The sequence below is a fragment of the Trichosurus vulpecula genome, chromosome 4 (assembly GCF_011100635.1).
Source record: "Trichosurus vulpecula isolate mTriVul1 chromosome 4, mTriVul1.pri, whole genome shotgun sequence".
Taxonomy (NCBI): domain Eukaryota; kingdom Metazoa; phylum Chordata; class Mammalia; order Diprotodontia; family Phalangeridae; genus Trichosurus; species Trichosurus vulpecula.
Window position 1 is genome coordinate 103,913,237 of NC_050576.1, and position 24,217 is coordinate 103,937,453.

At 47.0% G+C, this 24,217-nt stretch overlaps 2 protein-coding genes across 3 annotated transcripts in view; one reads left to right on the forward strand and one right to left on the reverse strand.

Moving 5' to 3' along the window:
• The window catches only part of PPFIA4 (PTPRF interacting protein alpha 4), a 69,745-nt gene extending 67,555 nt beyond the window's left edge, over positions 1 to 2,190 (forward strand). For both annotated transcript variants that reach the window (XM_036755243.1, XM_036755246.1), the window contains one exon: positions 414 to 2,190. In XM_036755243.1, the coding sequence (XP_036611138.1) occupies positions 414 to 463 (50 nt within the window). In that variant the 3' untranslated portion in view covers positions 464 to 2,190. The remainder of the gene's footprint in view (positions 1 to 413) is intronic.
• A 7,293-nt stretch (positions 2,191 to 9,483) lies between these two features.
• Positions 9,484 to 12,421, reverse strand: MYOG (myogenin). The gene is made up of 3 exons (XM_036758101.1): positions 11,867 to 12,421; positions 10,776 to 10,857; positions 9,484 to 10,331 (listed from the first exon to the last, which is right to left on the reverse strand). Exons 1-3 carry the CDS (start codon positions 12,419 to 12,421, stop codon positions 10,210 to 10,212), a joined length of 759 nt encoding a protein of 252 aa, XP_036613996.1. The 3' UTR covers positions 9,484 to 10,209.
• Between the last annotated feature and the right edge of the window lie 11,796 nt (positions 12,422 to 24,217).

The window sequence follows — 24,217 nt, forward strand, 5'->3', positions numbered from 1 at the left end:
TCCCCTGCCACTTCCCCAGACAACTTGCTTTCTTCTTGTTTGCCCCTTCCACACCCACTGAGCGTAAACGGTCCCCAAACATCCACCTAGGAGAACTTCTCCCAACTATACCAAGGAGCCGAGATGCTCCCTCTTGGGTTTTGGCTTCCTCACACAACTGCTTTGTGCCCTCCAGGCCTGGCCCTTTCTCTCTAGCACTGGTCCATGCACACTGCCCTGCCTGGCCATCCTCTTGCCTTTTCTGCCTTGCTTTGCTCTGGGGATTAAGGGAGGTGGGAGCTGACCCTCAGAGGTGGAATGGGTGGGGAAGATTTGCAGCCCCCTACCTGCCTGGAGTCATCCTGGCTCTTCCTAACCCCATTCTCTCTCTCTCTCTCTCTCTCTCTCTCTCTCTTTGTGTCTATCTTTCCTAGTTCATTCCCACTATCTCTACGGACACATGCTCTCCGCCTTCCGGGACTAGCCACGGCCCCACCCGGCTTCCTCCTTGGCCTCACCGGCCTGGCCGGCGATCCCCTCCTGCTTGTTCCCTTTCCAGTAGCTCCCAGTCTTGTCTGTGACTTTCCAGTTGCCCCTGGATCTCAGCATATACTCATCCTTGAGCTCTGACCCCCATCCCCTTTGTCCATGTGTTTCATGAGGCTTTGGTTGGGGCCTCTATGTGCCAGGCTTGGCCCCATGGACTGGTCATTCTCAGACTGCAGGGGAGAGAAGGCAGCAAGCCCAGGGGGTGGAAGCAGCTCCTTCCCCTTCATCTTCTGAATATCTGACCTGTTCCCCTGGCTTTGGAGCAAGGGCCAGGCCATGTGGTACGGATAGAGTAGTGTGAACTATGGCTCCCAGGGGAAAGACAACTGTGTGCTCTGACTCTGGGCTGTTTCCTTCCTTCTAGGGAGGGTCTCCTAGGCCTTGAGAGTGTTTCTACCTAACAATTGATTTTGACACCCTGTGACAACTTCTACATTAGCAATAGCCACAGAAACCGCTCTCAGGACTTCCTGGGGGTTTAAAGGGACCTTGAAACCTTCTGGGAAGGCAGGAGAACAGAGCTAAGGTCTTCTTCACCTAGGCTTGGGGCATGGGGAGAGTGAAACAGCAGGAATATTTCCACCACCAGAATAGGTTCCGGCTTAGTCTCTCTGGGATCCAAGCCCCAGCCCTGGCCAATGACAGTTAGGAAGGATGGGGTTGACCAGCAGGCCACCTTGGGGTTGATGTGGCAGAAGAGGTGAGAAGAAATAGAATATAGAACTGTAGGCCAAGTGTCCACGAACAGGAAAGCCGCTTTCTTCAGTCAGGTATTTGGGCAGGCGGGAGAGGAGAGCAGACTCTTCTGTTAGCAATAAGTCACATGTGGCCATGGGAGCTCTTCTCTCTCTGCTTGCTCCCCAGACTCTGGCAGGGCTGCTGGGTTGGTGGATTCTAGAAGAATGTCATAAATTCACACTGACTCAAAACACTGGGTTGGAGAGAGGAGTGGGCAAGGATTCCCCTCTACTTCCCCTAAACTCTCCCCAAGGGATGGAAGTGGGAAGTAGGAGATAGAAAGAGAAAGGAGAGGAAATGAACTTCTCTGGAGAGTGACTGCACATGTATCCTTTTTGGCTCAGAATCTTATGGACCCCGAATTTCCAATCCTCTGACTTTTGCCATAGATTCCTCTTTCCCTCTGCCCTGAGCCTGCTCTCTCTATCCTGGGAGTGTCCCAGGAAATCCTCTTCCTTGTATCCTTTCCCCACCAAGAAGTATTGCAGGTGCCTAGTGTCTGTGGTGAGTGTCTGGGGAGGGAGAGGGGTCCAGAACCGAGTTTTAGAGTAAGGAGTCAGAGATAATGACTGGTTTCCTGGGACCTCTACAACCCACTCTCCTTCCTGGTTCTCTCTCTGGAAGAGGGCTAAGGTTTTATCATTCTTCAGGTAGGCCTCCCTATCGGAAGAGCTGGTGTGCTGGTTTGTCTGCTTAGCTTTTGAGCTGGGCTTAGCAATCAGGCTGACTTGAGGCAGCAGTTGCCTGCCTACCTGGAGGGACGATGTACCAGGAGGGGCCCCAAGCGGTGCTAGCTCTGACCTGGTCCTTTGTTTGCTTTGTAATGGAAGGAAGAGGAATGCTAAACCTCCGTCTGCCTGCACCGACACTGCTTCAGTCTGAGGAATTGATGAACTGGTTCCTTCAGAGGTTGAGGCAAGTGGGAAAGAATCTTGTGATGCCCATTCTCCTGAAAGGCCCTCACCTGCCATTTGGGACATCTGGGCTCATGCGCTGCCTACTCCCTTCCCACCAGGCTGATGGAGTTGGTGGAACTGGAATTTTTAATCAGGAAATGAGTTGGAAGGAGACTAGGCTGAGAGAAGAAATTCTGTTCCAAGACCAGACTTTTGGGTTATAGAATATTGAATGTTAAGATCCTGGAATTGCGCATCTAGGATCGTGGGGATTGTAGTGCCATCTGAATCCTTTAAAGGACTTAATTATTTTTCTTTTGTAAGCATCCCACGCTAAATGGGTTGTGCTGAATGAGAAACCAAGCCAACAGCTGCATCTCCAGCTCCAGCTCTCTAGGACCTTAATGTTGACCTGCCCTGGCTGGCCTGATCACAGGGCAGAAGCTAGAGAGAGAAAATACATCCTTCCAAGGGCTGTTGGGAAGCAGGGGGATCTGCGTCACACTGTGGTAGTGGGGTGTTGTCTCAGTATGTTCCTTGCCTAAGACTCAATATGTTTTTTTATTTGGAGAGTCACTAGTGACCCCAGCCCCCTCACCAGCCTCCTCTGTCTTGTCAGGTCCTCCTTCCTCAGTACTGTATCGGATCACTGCATCAGGAATGGGTGTGCAACGCCCCTCTGTGTGTGTGTATGTGTGTGTGTATGTGTGTGTGTGGCAGGGGTGTGTATGTAACAATAAACAACCCGGTTTTAAAACAACGTATACATTGCCTCTGGTCCTCTTGAATGTTGGTATTCTGGGTTTTGGGCTTCCTGGAGGCTGCTCCTGGGCTGAAATTCAGTTTAAGAAAAGAGTCTTTTTATTCAATCAATCAAGAACCCACTTGTCTGCGGCTGCCACCTTGATCTCTCAGGAGAGAAGTCTGGGGACGCAGGAGATGAAGAAAAGGAAGGGGAGAGGGCTTTAGAATCTGGGAGCATCCTGAGGCAGAAGGTCATCAGCACCCACCACCTATGTGCAGGGCAGACTGAAGACCACAGGAGAAGTGGTGGGGGGAGGGACCGAAGCCCAATCTCAGGAAGCATTGCTTGCTGGCCAGGATTGTGAGGCCCCAGGTGAGGTTCCCCAGAGAACAAGCGGAATATCCTTTTCTCCAAGAATGTGAGAACTACCTGCCTCTTGCCCTTCACCGGGGAAGCTTACTTAGGGTCAGGCATAGTCAGTAGCAGGGAGGTTGACCGAATAGTCTTTGGCACAATCGACTAACCCAGTGATTCTGTGCCGTTCCTTCCCTGGAGTCTCCTCCTCATAAAAGAGGAGAGACTGAGGAACAGAAGGGGAAGGGGATGGGCTTCTGATGATATTCAACAAAGAACTCAGGAGCCTCACCTTCCAGACAGCCCCCCTGGGGCCCCAGAACACAATGAAGATTTTCACTGAGGATTCACTCCATGTGGGTATGTAAAGCATGAGGGCACCAAGTTTATCTGAAGTCATTTGCATGCAATTTACATAACCTACCAGTTAAATTGTCATTTCCATTCCCCTGATAGTCGTCATATTCGATTCCTTCTCATCCGCCTACTCATCCACCCTCAGGTTTCCATCCACCAGATACATATGACAGGGGAGGAAGAGATGTACCAAGCTGGGGGGATGGAGCAACCTGCAGACAGCTCGTACGTAGACTAGGGTTAATAATTGTACTCCCCGCCCCAGGCTGTTGCGAGCATCTGATGAGACGATATAGGTAAAGCATTTGGTAAACCTGGAAATATTCCATCAGCATAAGCCGTGATGGTTATTACTATGTTAGGATCCACTCAGCTGCCACAGATGCCCTGGACCTCTGGGCACCTGCCGCTCCTCCCCCCACTGCTTCCCCAAACCTCAGATACAGTTAGGTGAGTTTGACAAAGTAAGAGTCAAATTTACAAGAAATTAGACGCTCAACAGCATCACTTTCTAACCTAAGTTTCTCTTCCCAACCCTGTCTAGGACTGACTAGGACCAGCCATTTTATCCCTCTCTCCTTTCCCCAGATCTCTTGGAAGACTCCCTCCTTCTTATTCCCATCACGATCTCTACCTTCCCTTAGCTCTGCCCCTCTTTGAAGGAAGAGCCGATGACATCCCTTCCACCCCCTCAGCATTCGCCATCTACAAGTCAGCAAGGGGTCCACTTCATATGTACCTGGGAACAGAAGTCATACCTGCCTATTTCCTGTGCTTATGTAATTCTTCCACTTAAAATGTCATTTTGTCACAAGTGCTTAGTGCCAAATGTGTGGTACAAACAAGTGCCACAGGAGGCAGAGATCCTTATGGGGGCTGGAGCAGCCAGGGAAAGCTTTATGAAGGAGATGGGAATTAATACGAGTCCTGAAGAACAGGTAGGATTTGACTAGCCTGGGGGAAAGTTACCATGGTGTAATGTAGTGGTTCTCAAACTTTTTGGTCCCTTTACACTTCAGAAAATTATTGAGGATTCCCCAAAGGGCTTTTGTTTATGTAGGTCATATCTCTTGATAAATACTGTTTTAGAAACTCAAACATCTTTGTATTATTATGAAAATAACTTTGACTTTGTTGACCCCCAAAAGAGGGTCTCTCTTACTGCAGCCCCCAAGATCGGTTACATCTTTTTTTGCCTGCTGTCAGCTTGGAGTTCACTAAAGCCCCCACATCCTCTTTGGACAGGCTGCCATCTGGATGCACCTCCCCAGGCCTGTCTTTGTAAGGTTGATTTTCTGAATCCAACTGAATGACTTTATATTTATTTCAATTAAATTTCATCTCATTAGGTTCAGTCCAATGATCTACCAGATCATTGTGTCCTCGAGGCCACAAGTTCCCCACCCCTGACTAGGCTGTCAAGATCTTTTTGGACCCTGACCGACATCTAGTGTGTTAGCTACTTCTTCTCTTCCAAGCTGATGTTGAACCATTACCCGTGACTCTTTGAGTCACAATCAGTTCTAAGTCTGTCAAAATGTAATATCAGGAAGATCCAATTTCAAGTCCCACCTCAGACAGTGACGAGCTCTGTCACTCTTGGCGAGGCACCGAGCCTCTCTGCCTCCGTCTCCCCTTCTGTAAAGTGGAGATAAGAGTAGCACCTACCTCTCAGAGCTGTGAGGATCCAGTAAGGTCATGTTTGTAAACAACTGTGCAAATATCAAAGCATTGTAAAAATACATAAGAATGGTATGAGACATTAATAAATTAAGAACCAATGATGGTCCCCAAAATAATGAAAGATATTTCCCTTCCCATGGCAGAGACGAGGCAAACCATCATACACACTGTCAGATGGAGCCACTGTTCTCTGTTGGGACACTCTACCCTTAATTGTTTTTCTTACAATGCATCATGTTACAGTGAAAAGTGCCTGCTTCTGGAGTCAGGGGACCTTAGCTGGATGGCATAATGGATAGAGCTCTGGGCCTGGAGTCAGGAGGGCCTGAGTTTCAAATTTGGACAATTACTAGCTGTGTGACCTTGGGCAGGTCACTTAATCTTTGCCTGTCTCAGTTTCCTCATCTGTAGGATGGGGATAATAACAGCACCCTCCCCCCAGGGTGGTTGTGAGCATCAAATGAGATAACACTCAGCATTTCCCTGATCTGTCCAGTTTTGTAACCCCATCAGAAAAAGGGAATAACATCTGTCTGTCTGCCATGACTTGTTCTTTCTGAGGCCATGCTGGCTGGCTCTTTGTGATCACTGCTTCCCTTCTGGATGCTCACAAACCATCTTTTTAATAAGTCATCCTCGAGTTTTTCAAGAAACCGGGTCAAATTCACTGGACTATAGTTCATAGACTCTTCCCTTTCCTGAAATCTCAACCTTTGCCCTTCTTCAGTCCTATGGTCCATTCCCTGCTCTCATTGACCTTTCAGATATTGAGAGTGCAGCTCTCAGTGAGCAGATCTGCCAATTCTTCTGGTGACCTAGGAAGCAGTTCACCTGGCCTAGATAACTAGCTAGTGGAGAGCAGCTTGGTACTCTCCTAGTACAGTATCTCTTTGCTGATGTGGGATGCCAACTCCTCATTTGCTCTATATTTTCCTCTCTGAAGGGCACTCTCCTTGGTAGAGAAAACAGGAGCAAAATAAGGAGTTTCCCTGCCTCGTATCAGTCTCCAGTTATCTTTGTCCTTCCCATCCTGAGCAATGGTCTAGCGGCTAGACTCTAGCCTTTCTTTGTCCTATCTCCTGCAGTATAACTAACACACTGCCCTCTCTCTTGTCCATAGTTGTATTCATTGGCCTTGGTTCGTTCTGAGCTTTGGCGTTCCTGGCACTACCCTTATATATCATGCCACACTTCTACGTATACCTAGGTTGGGTAGTAAATTCTACATGCATTCGTATCAGTTTCTTCAGGTGATCACATTTTTCCTCCCTGATGGAATTCTTTACCTTTGTAATTCCATCATTTCATGGTTGAGATTTTCCCTCCCTCCTGTAGTATCATCTTATGTAGATTTTTAATCCATGGTGTCCTTTTTCTGAATACTTTAAAAATGGCTGTCCTCAGATCTGGGTTTTGCCATGTTCTTTCCATTTCTATTACAAACTCGAGGAAGGAGTGGTCTCTCTTCTCCAATCTCTTCATCACTTTTGTCTATGAGTGAGAATCTGATCCAGAATAAACAGGATTCCTCTCAGTTGGTTCCTTTACCTTTAGAAGAATGGAATTATCGTCAAGGCAAGTCAGACCATTATCTGGTGCTGTGCGTTAGCCTTCCCGACTCCAGGTTCATCACTCCATCCAGTGTGCCACCCAGCTGCTGTGGAGTCTGGCCCCCTTCCAAGCCATCTTCTGAGTAGCTGCCAAAGTCATCTTCCTAGAGCACAAGGCTGCCCATTTTACTCTTTTCCTCAAGATCCGTTAGAGGCAATAGAGAATGCCTTTAGGATAAAATGCAAACTCTTCTGACTGGCATTTAAATGAAGCCTTTTACAATTTGGCTCCTGCCTACCTTTCCAGGCTGGTTGCACATTACTCCTCTTCATGCATGCCGTGTTCCAGCCAAACTAGGCTATTGTATGTTTCCTGAACTTGGCATTCTAAGTCCCCAAATATAGTTCCCACTGTTCTTTCCAGACATTTTATATTACTCCCCTTCATATGTTCATCATTCCAGCCAAACAAATCTACTACTTCACCAGTTTCAACATTCCAACTTCAAACTTCCTTCATGCCTTGGAACCTTTTCCGAAGGCAGCTTGTGGCTGCACCGTCCCCCTCCCCAACCCTAGAATTTATTTCCTCCTCATCTCCACCTTTCAGAGCCCCTAGCTTTCTTCAAGGTTTGACACACTTGCCATCTCCTGGGGAAATATTTCTTGACCCTCTAAGTTGTTAGTACTTCGTCTTTCAGATTATCATGAATATATTTATCTGTCTATATGCTGTATACTTCAGTAGACTGTAAACTGTCTTGTATCCCTGGCATCTAGCACAATTGCACGTAGTAGGCATGTAATGAATTTTTATCAGATTGGATTGGATAACCAATCTGAAGCTCAGAGGGTTAAGTAAGCACACAGAGTTATTTACTACCAGGCTGGACCTCAGGATAGGAAATACAGGGTGTGTAGTTCACATATGATTGTGATCTAAGTTATTGAGATAACACATGTCATCTTTTACTGAGAAGCAGTAAATGATGCTAATAAAATAAGATTAATGATTACATCTGAAAACATCAGTATAAATATCGCTATAATTAATGCATTTCTTAGTGTCTGATATTTATGGGACATTAACCCAGTTGCAGTTGTGACATATTACTGGAAAGTAATAAACTTCCTTTTAATAGTCTATAATTCATGTTAATCCCAAAGGAATCTGAGTTTGTGTGTGTGTGTGTGTGTGTGTGTGTGTGTGTGTGTGTGTGTTAGGGTGGCTAAGGAAACTCAAATTCTAGCTAATGTCAATCCTCTCCAGTTAATCATTACATTCTCTCCCAAACTGTCTGGCCCATTTTAACATTGTCTGATGAACCAGAGTTTTCAATTATTCCACCTAATCTTTGAAAAATTAACAACCCCAAAAGCAAGAAAACTTTTGCTACCCTTTCAATAGTTACTCGTTGTTGTCTTCAGGTGTTGCTGTTGGACTAATGGCAGAGATCAGTACATCTCATAGCTTTGAGCAAGAGAAGAGATAAGGGAAGAGATGTGTCTTGGTATTGAAAGGCAAGTGAACATGTGATCATCTCCAACCTTTATTGGTTATAATTACTCTGCATCTCTCCAGAGGACTCCTGGATCTTCTCTATCGGGGTTGTGGGAAGCCAAGAGAAGAATCAGAGGAAGGATGTGGGGAGGAGAAGGCACCTTGAGTCCAACCCCAGTCTTTGCCTATGAGGCACAGTGCTAAGAATATGTACAGGATGGAGTGACCGTGTCACTGCTCCATTCTATCCTCTTGGGATTACCTCCAGTATAAAATACAAACTCTTCAGCCTGACATTTTAAGCCCTCCAAAATATGGTTCCCACTGTCCTTTCCAAACATTTTATATTACTCTCCTTCATATGTTCATCATTTCAGCCAAATTTGCTTGCTATTTACCAATTTCAACATTCCCTCTCCAGCCTTCATGCCTTTGAATAGGCTGTTCCCCCATATCTGGAATGAATTCCCTTCTCATTTCACCTCTTAGACGCTCTTCAAGGCTCAGCTTAGATGCCACCTCCTTCATGAAACCTACATGATCCCCACTCCTACCCCTTTAGGTTTTAGTGTCCCACCTCTAAATTACCTCACAGTCGCTTAGACCTGTGTGTGTGTTGTGTCTTCACTGGAGCATGAAAGCTCCTTGAGGTCAGGGACTGTTTTGTTTTTACACTTATTCCTCCAGTGCTTCCCATAGTTCCTCGCACATGGTAGGCATTTAATAAATGTTTGTTGGAATGAATTAGGGAGTGGATGGGAGTTGCATGCCATGGAATGGATGGAATAGAATATAGTGAAGTAGAATATTTGTCACGCTCACACCCTAGTGCCCTTCATTGTTTTGTCTGAAACCTTTGCCAGGCTTTCCCAGGGAGGGTGGAATGGCAATGGTGGCTATAGTACCCCCTGCCCTGACTTTGTCTCCTAGTGACCTTGTGAAGATTGATGCCCCTTCCCCAAACTCCTTCCTAACCCTCCCTTCCCTTTTATATTGCTGGAAACTACCCATGGGAATATGGCCAGTTTTCTGAGCAGAAAGGGGAATAGGGCTCTTGGTACTCTCTGCACTCCTCCTTCCCCCATGGTTGTGTTCTTCAAACACCTAGATTTTTATTAATTTTTATTTTTTAAAAAAAGGAAATCTAAATAAGTTAGCAAAAAATTACAAAACAATGGCAAAACCACACAATGCTTAGTAAAAAAAAAAAAAAAAGAAACCAACAACCCTCAAGATCCCCACTGCCATTTCCCCCTCCCCCCAGCCTCCTGTAACCTTACTCCCAGGAGCCCCTGACTTTGGCACTAGGAGACATTGGTCAAATGTCCACTTTATAAAAACAAAACAAAGCAAAACAAAACAAAACAACACTGGGAGGATCCCAATAATAGCTTGGCCCCCAGGCATACCTGGATAGAGCATTTCCCCTATTTAGGGCGGGCCCAGCCCAGCCACTGGAATCAGGGAGAGATGAGAGCATATGGGCCACATTGCCCACGCTCCTATCCCTATCACTCATAATGGTTTTTTTTTGGAGGGAGGGGTTAAGACAGAGGGGCATTTTGGAAAGGGGCAGCTGCTAACCCAGGTTGACATGCAGGAGGGGCCACCCAATATTCCCTGATTTCTCTCCCTGGAGAGAAGGGAGCTGAAAAAAACCCAGCTGAATAGGGAAGACACCTCCTCTAAAGGCTGATCCAACCTCTTAGAGATATGGGAAAGTCTGTGAGACTTGGTAGTTCCGGTGGGTGACTTCCTGGCATCGAGACATCTGAGGCCGTGAGATCCCTGCTTTGGAGGCAGCGGTACCCGTGGCCCTGGTCTCCTGGGAGAGCCTCCCCCACCTCATAGCCAGCCTCAGTTCGGTATGGCTTCATCTGGGAAGGCTGCAGAAACATCTTCCACTGTGATGCTGTCCACAATGGACGTGAGGGAGTGCAGGTTGTGGGCATCGGAGGTGTCATCTGGGAGCAGATGGTCTGGGGTGGGGAGGAGAAGGTACAATGTTAGCTGTAGGCTCGGGGCACGGTGGCACTTGGAGCCCAGAAAAGGGGAGTAATGGAATAGTAAGATGGAATATTTGACATAAGAATAAGTAGACTCTAATAGTCCTTGCCCTAAATGTGCAGTCTCTGTGTGTTAATGTGAATGTGTGTATATGTGAAGATGCAGCCCAGTGAGGCTTTATTTAGCAATTCCCAAGGACCCTTAGGGCAAAGTCCAGGGGGGTGGTGAGTGAGATAGGAGAGGAGGAGGAGAGAGGACAAAAACACAGATCTCTCCTCTGACCAGTCAGGGAGCAGGGATGCCTGGAGTCAGAGCGAGAGGGAATAGGGCTGACATACAAAAAGTGTGATGGAAGCTGCATCTCTAGAAGGGGAGAACGAGGTCTTTAGGGTGAGATTGGGTAACTCAGAACTTACCCCCAGGGTTGCTGCTGAACTCCAGTGTAGTACCCCACTCAGGACTGCAGGAGGCACTATGGGAGCTGCATTCACTGGGCACCTGTTAGGGTGGGGGGCATGGTGAGGATTTCTCCTTTTTTACCACCCCAGAAGAACCACAACTCAAATCCCAGCATCCATGGCTCGGGCGACAGAATCCCATCTTTAGGAGACCTCACCACTACCTAAATTCGACTCCAAGGATCTCCAAGCCCGATTCACTCAGGTCCCAACAACGAGTTTGGGCTCTCCTAGTGTCTGCCTATATGGTCACTGCAAAGGCTGGCTCTGCTTGTCTGGGAGCCCAAGACACTGGGATTCTCACTGTCATTGTCTCTAGGCAGCACCCTTCCCATGGTTCCCATCACTCTGTCCTTATGGCTCTGGTGTCAGTGTGCCAATCCCAGTTGACATCCCTGTGTTTCTGACTCTCTTAGGGGGCGGGAATTTACCATGGAGAGAGAGAGCCCTTCCTCTTCCTGTTCTGCAAAACGGGACCCTCAGGAAACTGGGGGAGTTTTCTCTTTGCTCAGCAGTAATCTCCTGGTTCTCCTCACTCTCTGGACTGGGGCAGAACAGTCTTGAGCCCCATGGGGTTGTCACAAATTACTGACACCACAATCCCCTGTTAAATGCTCAAACCAATTTGTTTGGTTTCATTTCCACCCAGCAAACTAAGTTCCCACTCCCAGCCACCCTTTCAGTCTCCTTCTGCCAAAGTTTCTCCTCACACCAATCTAGAATGCCTTACTGCCTTTAACCCTGGTTTGAGGCTGACCCACTTGGACCCGAGGTCATGCCATATAATTCATCTTTCCCCAACCCCAGATCTGCCCAATGGGGGCCTCTTGAACCATTTCAGCACCCCTCCCCAACCCACTCTAAGGATGGGAGTGGAGGGGGGGATGTATCCAGAACCTCAATGACTACTCTCAAGCATCTTCCTTCCTGTCACTGCCACCTGACTTCCCTCCCTCCCATTGCAAAATGCCCCCCCCCCCCGCTTTTGGAAATCAAGTCCACCCACATGCCCGGAGGTCCAGGAATGGGAAGCAGAAGCTGCCACTTACCCCTGGCTGGGGCCCCGCAGTGCGGTAGCAGGCTAGGTCCCGCTCCTCCTGGTTGAGGGAGCTGAGCAGCGTCTGGAGACGCTCTATATATTGGATGGCACTGCGCAGGATCTCCACCTTGGGCAGCCGCTGGTTGGGGTTGAGCAGGGTGCTCCTCTTTAGGGCCTCAAAGGCCTCATTGACCTTCTTGAGTCGCCGCTTCTCCCTCAGGGTCGCTGCCCGCCTTCGATCCACAGACACTGTCTTCCTTTTGCACACCTTACAGGCCCAGGGCAAACACTGGCCTGGGCAGTGTTCAGTGGTCCCAGAGCCCTTCTCCTCCAGTGGTACCCGGCAGTCAGGGCCCAGACCAAGGTCAGCCCGCTCATAGCTCGGGGGCTCGAAACCCGGGAGCCGGACAGGCAGGTAGTTTTCAGTCTCATAGAAGCGGGGCTCAGGGTAGAAGTAGGGAGAAGTCTCGTAGAGCTCCATGGGGTCGGGAGATGTTTGCTCTTGCCACCAGCCCCCGGCCTCCTGCAACCCCTCAAACCCCTCACGCCAACTGCCGGGTGCCATTTAAACCCTTCCTGCTGGCATGGAATCAGAGATAAATATAGCCGACCCCTTGGAAACCTGAGCCTCCCTCTAAGCTGTTGCTGCACATCAAGACATTTACAGTGGATTAGATGTGATTCCCCCTTCTCCCCCCGCCCCTCAGTCCCCTACCCCAGACCAGCCTGCCCCAAGCAAGTCCAGTGGCTCCTGTGCATGGGGAGGGAGGCCGTTGGGTGTAATTTGATTAGTTTTCATTTCTCTGAAGCCCCTGGGGGGCAGGGGAGGCGGGAGGCTGCACAGCATTCTTTCCTCATCTGCTCCTTTCAATTATGCCTAGCTAGGCAGCATGGCCCCCCTGGGTCCCTGAAGTGGCAAGACAGAGAAGAGAGGGGATGGGCTTTGCTTGGAAGGGACCTTGAAAGGTCATCTCACCCACACCCCTGTTCTTCAACAGAAGCTCGTGTAAACATCCCAATCTCATGAGATTCTGTCCTGGCTGTAAAGACTCTAGCCTAAGAAGGAGATTCTATAAGCTCTTTGTGTCTCTTAAAAGCTGCATGACCTTGGGCAAGTCACCTGCCCCTTCTGAGTCTCCATTTCCTCATTTGAGATATAGACTTGAACAAGATAATCCCTAAAGTCTCTCTCAGCTCTTCTGTTTTATGACATGACTCATAAGACTTCATTGCCAGAAAGTTCTTCCTTGGGTCTAACCGAACTCCCTTTTGTTAGGATGTTAGGTTCTCAGAGGGGGATGGAAGCTAGCTGGCGCCTGTCTGTATGGGGACAGAATAGTCACAGAATCTAGAGGGACAAATAGTTCCTAGCTCTCACTTTTTTATTTTTCTGAATGGCTTCGATATCCTTTTCCGTCTCTTGTCTGAGGGAGTATTCCAAGTCATAGGGGAAGAGCTGGGAGAAGGAAGGCTCCTTGCTCAGGTGCACAGCTTGTTTGGACTGGAGCACAGTCTCAGCCTTGTCACCTTTGCCCATTGTCACAAGTGTCAGGAGCCATTGGGATCTGATTGTCCCCACTTACTCTGGCCCACTCTCTAGCCAGACTGAAGATACCTTGCTTCCTTTCTTGATCAGGGAGATCCCCCCTTCAAGGGGGCACCAGGAACAATTCTGGCTGCAATGTGAAGGGGGTGATTGGAAGTTTGCAAGCTTGGGGATGACAGAAAGCAAGGTCCCTTAAATGTCACCTTCTCAAAGTCCTCATTGACTTTTCTAGTTAGTAGGAATCTCTCCCCACCTCTGAACTCCTAGAACAGCTCATAGATTTCATAGGACTGAGAGCTGGAAGGGACCTTAAAAAGAATCTAAGTCATATCCCTTATCACGTGCTGTCTTTGCCACACAGGTACTTAGGAGGTTCTGCTTTGCATTGTTGGTAGTCTTGTGTCATTTACCATGTGGAAGAAGTATTGGACCTTTATCCACAGCTCTAGAGGGCCGAACCAGGATCACTCAAAGGAAGTTTCACAGAGGCAGACTTTTGGTCCCAGATAAGGAAAACCTTTTGAACAGAACAATGAGAACTGTCCAACACCCAGGAAAAAATGGCTGACTTCTTGTCATGGATGTCATGGAGGGCATAGAGAGCTGGGTTAGCCTTCAAAACGATTTCCCAATTCTAAGGTTCTATCATTCTGTGGTTCTAAAATGTAAGCTTCCCAAGCACAGGGACTGTCTTTTGTCTTGTTTAGCACAGTTCCTTAATCAGATGATTAAGTGCACAGTAAGCACTTAATAAATGCTTATTGGCTGATTCTGGTGCCCTCGTGAAGGCAGAGGTCATGCCTTAAGTATCTTTCTGTTTTTCCCAGTCCTAGATCCATTGCTTTGTACATAGAATAGAAGGTGCTTAGTTAGTAGTTGCTGAATGAATGAATAAACGAATGATCAGGAACCAGAGGAGTCTCTCTCTCCACCCTGGCCCTTCACACCTCAGGCTAGCTTCACAGCTCCCCATGATACATTCAACCATTATATAAAAAACCAAACCAAACCAAAACACTCCTACTTAAATAGGATTTTAAGATTTACAAAACACTTTCTTCGCAAAACCCCTGGGAGATAGAAAAACAAGCATTATTATCCTCATTTTAGAGACAGTTAAGTGGCTTTCCCATTACATATAGGAGCTAGGGTTCAAGCCCAGGTTCCCTGGTGCCAGGTCTAATACTCTTTATTTTTCAAAAATGCATTTAAATTTTTTTTGCTGATGTTTAAGAATAATCAATATCATTTCCCAGCACCCTCTTCCAATAAAATCCACTTTTGTAAGAAAAAAATGTAGTTAAGTACAGCCAACCAAAACAATGATCTTAACCAATGGCATATGCCTCATTCTGTACCTGTGGCGCACCACTTCTCTACTTAGAAGAGAGATGTATCGATCAGTCAGTCAATGAGCACTTATTAATCACCTACTGTGAACTATGTTTCATTATCTATTCTATGGGGTCAACATTGGTCAATACAGTGATCTGAGCTCTGATGCCCTTTAGGTTTTTTTTTCCTTTATGTTATTGAGGTCATTGCTAACACTGTGTGACCTTGGGCAAACCACTTGTGTCTCAATTTTCTCAGCTGTAAAATGGAGTGATAATAATAGCACCTAGATCCCAGGGCTGTTGTTAGGATCGAATGAGATGGCATTTATAAAGTGCTTAGCATAGTGTCTGGCCCATAATAGGTATGTTCCTTTCTTCTCCCCTCTTTCCATTACAATGTACTGCCCCTCATTTTGGGGCAGGCATTCATTTCAGGTGTTTTTCCCTTTCCCCTAGGCTGGACATTCCCTTTTCATCAAAGGCTGAGGGCAAAGAACAAAGATGGCAGAATGAGCGGGATGATGTGTATTGCAATGAGGAAAAGGGAAAGGTGCCAAGGAGTTGACATTCACTGAGAAACATCACTGACATATAAATATCCTAGGAGGCAGCTCCAGGCACTTTGGGAGCCAAGAGCCAGGACCACTTTGGCTAAAAGGCCTATGGTGTGTTCTCTCCCTGTTCTGGACATTCTTATCCCATGCGGTGGGAGTTAGCTTCAAGGATGTTTAGAAGCTCTAGGAGAAAGTGAGCCCCTGGTTAAGTTCCCTGTTCAAAGGTTTGTGGAATGAATGGAAGATAGCCGATGGTCTGGAGGGAGGGGGCCAAAGAGCCAATTCTGTCCTGCCCCTGTTACTCATTTGTGAAATAGGGGTGTCATACAATAGCATTTGCCTTTGGCGTGGAAAAAACTGAAGGTTTTTGCATAACTGTTCTATGTGATGATAAAGGGTTAGGGGCATGTTTCCAAGGCTCTTGGGCAACAGCAGCTGAAGATTTGTCAGTCTGATACCTGGTGAGCACCAGAGTTTAAATCTGTGACTTATTTAAATCTCTGTGACTTATTTGCTGTGTGGCTTTGGAGAAGTCACAACTTCTCTGGGCCTCAGTTTTTTCATCCGTAATATGAAGTCAACAATATGGTGGCCAAAAAAGTTAATGTGAACTTGGGCTGCATTCAGGGAGGCCTAGCTCCCAAGAAGAAGGAGGTAATCATACTTCCATGTTAATAACATCAGGAGATGACAGTGCCCCTGATCAGACCCTATTTGGAGTATTGCCTTTAGTTCTGGACACCACGTTAGAGGAAGGGCTTTATGAGGCTCAAGGGCATCCAGAGAAGGGTAACCAGGCTGATGAAGGGCCTTGAGTCCATGCCACCTGAGGATCATTTGGAGGCATTGGGAATGTTTGCCCTGGAGAAGTGTCAGGAGCACATGAGAGTTGTCTTCAAGTACTTGAAAAGCTGTCTTGTGTAAGATAGATCTGTTTCACTTGGCCCCAGAGGGCAGAACAAGGAACAAGAGGAGGAAGTCAGGAAGGAGGCCTGCTGTCAGGATTATAACAATTAGAGTTGCCCTGAAGTGGGCTGGGTTGCCCTGGAAGTGGTGGGTTCTTCAAGCAAAGGCTGCTTGACAATTGTCTGGATGTCCCAGGGGGAATCTTCTCTCTGATTGGGCTGAACCAGATGACCAGTGAGGTTCCTTCAACTCAAAAATTCTTTGACTAGATAACTTCTAAAGGTCTCTTCTGGTCTAAATCTTTGCTCATAATGATGCTTCTACTCTACAGATTCTTTCTGGAATAAATAAATTATTTCTGCATAAATAACTAGGGAGATCACATTAGAAATATTTGTACAATGGCCTTAGGAGCCCCACGTTCCCATCATCTTCAACCCTCTGTTCTGTTCTTCCTGCACTCATGTCTTTGTTGGTTGGTTCATACTCAATGAGGACCAAATTGGCATCAGTATGTTGGGGTCAATGTGCAGTGTATCTGACTGTGGCTGATCAGATGCCCCCTTGGTTGCTGCTGGGGAGTTCTCCAGGAAGAGGGTTAGGGGTAGAACCATGTCAAGGAGGAGCCCCTATGTGGGTATAGGAAGGCCTCAGGTTCCCATCTTAGGATCCACTGGACTAAGGGCACATAGTTTATATTCCTAGTTAGATGCAGTTGCATCACTGGGTGCCCTATCCCCTAGAGAGTCTGACCTGTACCCCTAGTTTCCCCAGCTCCCTGGAAGATGTGGGCACAAGAAGAGGGCACAGATTGGGATGGGGTATAGTAGTGGTTAAGGCTCTTGACCCTGGAATGTAAGACCATACCTGCAGTGCTGAGGTCTGGCTACTGGGACTGTCAGGTGGTGGTGGCCTGAGCAAGGTAATAGAGGTGGTTTCACTGCAGAAGCAGGGGGCTGCAGTACAGGGGCCTGTAAGGATGATGGGACCAAGAAGACTGCAGTTGCACCCTTTTTTCTATACACACAGATGTCAGGCACTGTGGGACGAAATACCGATTGCTTCATCCTAGTTATGGCTTTGTAAAATTTTACCTCTGCAGACCTCAGAGTATTTTGTTCTGCACCCTTCAACTATACTAGTGTTCTATATAAGTGTCATTTTCCTACTGGACTGTAAGCTCTGGGAGGACAGGGATAATTTCTTATCTAAATTTCCTTACCTACTGCCTAGTGTAGTGATCTGCACTCAGCAGATGCTTAATAAATGTTGGTTGAATTGTTGTCAGAGAAAAGCACGGACCATCTGTGCACATTTACTGTCATCTAAATGGTAAATTCTTCAACTAAATGGGGAGGTTGGAACACAATTCTAAGAGCAAGGAATTATATCTCATCCTTCCAATTGAATGTCAGCTTTTAGAGGGAGGGTAAAGTTTAGTTTTTGCCTTCATATCCCCAGTGCCTAGCACAGTGTCTGGCACATAGTAGGTACTTAATAAACGCTCGATAATTTGAATTTTGCCTTCTCCCATTAGGTTGGAGACTTCCCCAGAATGGTGTCTCTCTCATAAGGTATGGAGTTCACCACTGTTATGCCTTCTTCCTTTGGTTCTCCTGTCTGTGTTCTGGATTATAGCGGGAGTGAAAACAGATAAAGTCCTTTATCTTCTGTCATCAACTCAGCACCGTATTAGTAAGAGGATCAGGGGTCATATTTACTCCATTGATGACCCAGCTGGCTAGAAGCATAGGGAAGTGGAGGTTCTATAGATAATGAATGTATGTATTTGTCAACCAGTCAATCAACAAACATTTATTAAGCATCTACTTACACTTAAGTACTTACTAGTAGAGTGCAAGGTGTTGGGGATACACATACGAAGAAAGAGGACCATACCTGCTAAAGGAAGTGTACATGTTTGTATGTGTGTGCATATGTGTACGCATTTGTGAGCATATGTATTCGGTGATTCTGTGTGTGTCTTTGTCCTTGTGTGCTCAACACTGAGGGGTCCAGAGTGATCTGGTGGTTAAGGAAAGTTAGCTTTCTCCCATTTCCTGGGGATCTGGTTGTAGCTTCTCCCCTCTAAAAGAGCCCGGAATATAGGAAAAACTGTATCTGGTGTCTGCTGCTGGGGCTTCCTCTCCCCTAGGGCCTGTGGTTCTTTCCCCATCCTGCCCCCGCCACCTCTTGTGTTGCCCTCTGATGGATGGGAACACGTTGATGCCAAGTACAGGGCTGTCTTTGTCCTCCACCACCAGCCAGGATCCATCAGCTCTAACCTGACAGCAGGGAGTCCAGCCATAATCCCCACTCCTGCTGGTTTGGCTGGAAGGGCCCCCATTGCCCGTGGCTGCCCTCACCCCCCCGCCCCACTAAACACCCACTCCTGACCCCTAGCCTCTTACAGCTTCTCCATGGGCCCCCAGTAGCATTTCTGTTAATTCCCCTTCTCTAGCTTTAACCTGATGCTATTTGCATGATGTGTTAGACCTCATTTGCATGGTAGCTACTAGATTTCATAATTCACAGAAATCCCCTCCACCTGCTTCTCTTCCTCCTTCTCCTCCTACTTTCCCCCTCTCTTCTTCTCCCTCTCTCACCACGAAGGACTCCCAGCCCCAGGTTTCTGAAGGCCAGTATCTTTCAGTCCCACTTGGGTCCAGGTGGGCTAATTTAGCTGGGGAAAATGCCTGGTTGAATTGGACTCGTGTGTGTGTGTGTGTGTGTGTGTGTGTGTGTGTGTGCATGTGTGGACTGGAGAGGTTAAAGCAAGGGCCGAAAGGTAGAAATATCAGTCCCAAAGGGTTGTGAGGAATCTACCTTGTAAAGGTCAAAAGTAGTTTAACTTGTAAAGCTTGGAAAGTAGAGTATTCCCTCCTAACATGTTGCTGTTCTTCTGGTTCTCATCTTGTGTGATGGGATGCAGATGGAAACAGTCTTGGCACAAGTCACTATCCTGCTAGCATTCTCTTATATTTCATAATCTATAGACTATTACACAGATGGTCAAAACTGCTTTTGGTAGTTAAATTATAATAGCTAACATTTATATTGTGCTTACTATGTGCCAGGTACTGCGCTAAGCGCTTTAAAATAATAAATAAATTTTACATATATATTCTCTCTATATAAAACAAAAGAATAAAAGTATCAGGGTATAAGCTCATTGTTGGTGTTGTCTTCACCTTATATTCTGTGGCATTCAGATACTCTTATTAGTCTCTTAATTTTAACATTCCACAGGCTTTTTTGAATAAAATGATTGTTGTTTATAATTGAGTAAAAGCATTGGCGTGGCAGCCCATCTTCTACAAGTCCATCAAAAGCATCTTTGGTAAAAATTAGTATTTATTATGATTTGTTGTTGTGCCGTTGTGTCTGACTCTGTGACCCCATATGGGTTTTTTTTTTGGCAAAGATATTGGAGTGGTTTGCCATTTTCTTCTCTGGTGCGTCCCCATTTTATAGATGAGAAACTGAGGCAAATAAGGGTTGAGTGACTTGCTCAGGGTCAAATAGCTAGTAAGTGTCTGAGGCCAGATTTGAACTCAGATCTTCCTGACCAGGCCCAGTGTTCTATCCAGTGCATTAACTAGCTGGCCATTTATTATGATTACTGTCGCTTTTCTTATTCAGAGCTCAGCAAGGTTACAAATATGGCAGCTCCTGGTGGAACCCAACTAGTTAGTTTAGTATAGCTTAACCCAATAGCAATTTGGAGGGTTTAGAAGGTTATGGTCAGGATGTGGATGTATGTGTTGGGGTGGCAGTTTCTGTGCGTTTAAGTAGTAAGTAGAGGTGTGGAAATGATACATATAGCAGTCCTAATTATGGAAGGCTGAGCAGCTTGGTGAACACTAGGTGTTTAGAAGAATTTCTCTTTGGGCACTGTCAGTCTGTCTTCAGGATTTTGACAAAGTATGAAAGCTAACACAGATGACCTCAGTGTGGATGAGGGAGAGAAACAGATGCTGTTGTGTTCTGACTTCTCTCTCTGCCGAGAGAAGTGAGTAAGATGCGTTGAGTGTATGTGTGGGTGGTGGGGAGGGGATATTCAGGATTGGCTTCCTGGAGGTGGCAGACAGGCAGGCAGGGAGTGAAGGAAGGTGCTTAGTGGATGTGGGAGACTGACAAGACTTACCTAGACATAGGGTTATGCCTAGCGGGGAGGAGAGGGTCTGGAATAGTAGAGGAGAGAGGTGAGCGAGGGAAGAAAAGAAGAGAAAATGTGTGTGTGTGTGTGTGTGTGTGTGTGTGTGTGTGTGTGAGAGAGAGAGAGAGAGAGAGAGAGAGAGAGAGAGAGAGGAGAGGAGAGAGGGAGTGCTTGGGAAGGGAGGGTGGAGATCAACTTCTATCCCTTCCCCCCCTCCTTCCCCAAAGAGACCATCAGAGAGGCCACACATTGTTTCCACTGAGGACAAGGAATCAGATGACTGTTGGGAAATCCCGGCTGTGCCTGGAATCCAAAACCCAGAGCCAGGCTCATTCTCTAAGATTCTTTCACCTTTGGGGGAGTGGCAAGAGAAAGATAGGGAGCTGCGGTCTTGGGGGGGGTGGCTCTTAGGCTGGGATGGGGAACACAGAGGAATCTGAGTCTGTCTATGGAGAAGGGAATAGGGACCTCACTTCTTAGGTCAGAGGGTAGGGAGCAGCCAAGGCTTCTGTATAATGTGGCTCACAACTGTAGGGACTGGGACTTTGAAACTATGAGTGAGGATGGAGAATCACACATTTTTTGAGCTGGAAAGGATCTCAGGGTTCCCATTTTTTTAACAGTTGAGGAAACTGAGCCACAAAGAGGCCAAGCTATTTTCCCCAAGGTCACACAGGAAGTAAGCAGCTGAAAGAGATGTTTGAACCTCTGATTCCAAACACAGTACATTCTTTATTGTCCCGCTGAAAACAGGACCTGCAGCTCACTCCACAGAGCTAAGTTCTGTACCAACAATAAGAGGAAGAGCTCAGGGAGGAGGCTGAAGGAGGCCTAGAGGAGGCCACCCTGGGTGGAAAGGGTTAGCAGGCTGGCTCAAATGTAGGATGAGCAGTGTGGTGTAATGAGTAGGTCAGAAAAACCTGAGTTCAAATCTTTACTCAGACTGCATGTCTACACAAGCCACTTAATTTCTCTCAGCCTCAGTTTCCTCGTCTGTAAAGTGAGAGGATTAAAGTCTATGACCTCTGAGGTTTCTTCCAGCTCTGAGTCTGGGAGCTATGATCAGAGAGAATGGTAGAGAGAGATACTTCATGTTCCCCACTGGCCCAGGTGTCACTGTCTCCTCCCCACGCTAGGAGGGACCTTGGAGCTCCCCTAGTCTAGAACACTTGACTCTCTCTCCTCACCACCACTTCCCAAGCCTTCGTCCCCTTCATCTTAATAGTGTCACTCGTTGTCACTCGTAAGGTTCCCGGCATCTCCTCACCTTTCAACACACACAACTGCCCTCCACTTCAAGCTCTGACAAACTGAGAAGCAGTGTAGTGTCACAGAAAGGACACCGGATTAGATGTCAGGAGACCTGGTTCCGAATTTTGTCCCCGCTACCTCTTAGCTGTGTGACCTTAGATAAGTCACTTTTCCTTTCAGACTCATCACTGGTAAAACGAGGAAATGGGAATAGACTATTTCTTTCACTTCCACTTTTAAACCTATGAAATCTCCCTGCCCAACCCCTAATCTTTGCCTATTTCTTTCCTGCTGTCCTAGTCCCTTAGCTGTCTCCTCCACCTCCCTCCCTTGGGGGAAAAACCCCCTAGCCTTTTTCCACCCTCCCTCCCTGGAACCAGCTTTTATTTCTGCCCCTTTGACAAGTTGTAACATATTTAGGAGCAGCTGCTGCCTGGATGAAGATGCCTTCGCCTCCCTCCCCCCTCCAAGCCCTCCTGGACTGCCCCCTCCTCACTCTCTACAACCACCACCCCCATCTCTGGAATGTGCCCTGGGCTCCTCCCCGATCTTTCCTCACCCAGGGTTGAGACCAGTTGTGTCTCATAGGTCCCTACCACATGGCTGGCAGCCTGGGCTGACAGAATAATTGAGAGAGTACTGGACCCAGGCATCAGGAGACTTGCTTTCTAATCCGTTTTCCACTTTAGACAAGTCACTTAACAGCTCGGAGACTCAGTTTCCTTGCCTGTAAATTGGGTATGATTGTATCTGCTCTGCTTGTCCCAGGTAGGGAAGCTGCCTGTTTTGTGATCTACAAAACATGAGGAATCATTCATTATTCTTATGAGAGAAGCCAAGGGCATCTGGAGTGCGGGGTCCCATGGAGTAGTCATCAGACCCCAAACTTGTACTCCCTGTGTGAGCCCCTTTTCTTAAGTGTATAAGGAAGGATCACACTCTAGGGCCACACCTCGGCATAAACCAGATAGGGCTTGATTCAAGATAGGTGCCCCAGGGGAGGTGGTTGAATCCTGCTTCCTGGTTAAGTTCTGTGTCTATTGGCCTGCCCTGCAGACTCTCACCCCACCACTATCCCCAGCTCTATCACCATCAGTTGCTGGGTGTCTCTGGTTATTAGCTTATTAGCTGTGTGACCTTGGACAGATCACTTCACCTCTGATTCTCAGGATCTTCATTTATAAAATGAGTGCATTAGACTAGAAGATCTCTTAGGTTCTTTCTAACACTAACAATCTACCATCTATGATCCCAGAGGTCCTTCCTCAAGCATATTTAGCTCCATTCCCCTGGCCTTATTCCCTCCACCCCACTGCCAGCTGTCTTCTTGTGACCCTCTATTGCCTTTCATATCCAATTTGATCCCCTAATCCAGGCCTTCAAAGTTCCTCTCCCCAACTGTCCCCTTCCCCAAACAGCCCTCATGTCCCATGACTTTCTGGCAAACTCACTACTGCACCAGGCAAGCCTCTCTTCTCTCCTTTCTGTCTCTGGGTCTCCCTGACCTTTTTACATAACCTGCTCCTTCTCTGCCAAGCCCTATCCTTCTTATCCTTGAAAAGCCTGTTAAACACCTCCCTCCTCTGGGAGGTTTTCTGAAATCTACCTGCTTCCGTATCCCATTTCCTCCAGGTTGGGGCTCCTTCCTCTTCCACCCTCCCTGCTGTCTTTAAAACCATACTTTAGTACAATGGTTCCTGGTTTTTGTTACCTTATGCCTGTATGTCCAGTGTCTCTAAGTCAGAAGGAGCAAGAGCCTGGGAAGCTTCTTAAGCAACTCCATCTCCTCCACCCATTCAATTCATTCTAACATCTGTTAATTGAGACCCTGTACTCGATGAATAGGTCATGTTCTTTGCCCTCAAGAAGCTTACACTCTTGAAGGGAGGTAAATTATACTTATTCACAAATAATTATAATACAAGGCAAAGTGTGATGGATTCCAGAAGAGAAATACCAAGAATGTGCATAGTATTAGTGTTCAAAAGAGGGAAATGATTGGGGGATGGTGAGAATCAGAAGAGGTTTTACAGAGGAGTTGGCATTTGAGCTGGGCCTTAAGGGAAGGTAGAATTTCGACTGGAAGAGCTGGGGGGGGGGGGGAGGAAGGCATTCCCAGCAGAAGGAATGGAATGAACAAAGTTCTGGAGGCAAGACAGCATGAGATGTGCTCAGAAAACAGTGATTATTTATCTGGTTGGTCTGGAGCATAAGGTTAGGGAAGGGGCCAGTGTGAAAAAGGCTGAAACTTGATTGTAAAGGGTCTTGAATGTCAGGCTAAGGAGTTTGGACTCCATTCCATGAACAATGGAGTGCTCTAAAAGGGTAGGGACCATGTGTTACCAGTCAGGCCTGGCCTGTCTGAGCATCATAGAATCTGAATTGGAAGGGCACTCTGGAACCATCTAGCTCAACCCACATCCAAATAAGAACCTCCTTTAAAACTTATTCAACTTATCCTCCAGTAAAGGGAACCCCAGCACCTCCTCCTGAGGCAGTTCATTCCTCTGTTGGAGAGCTTTACTCTAGCCTAAATATGTTTCTTTGTGTTGACTGTCCACCATCTTGAACATGGCCACCTGCTTGTCTCACAAGCCCTTCACTTTCA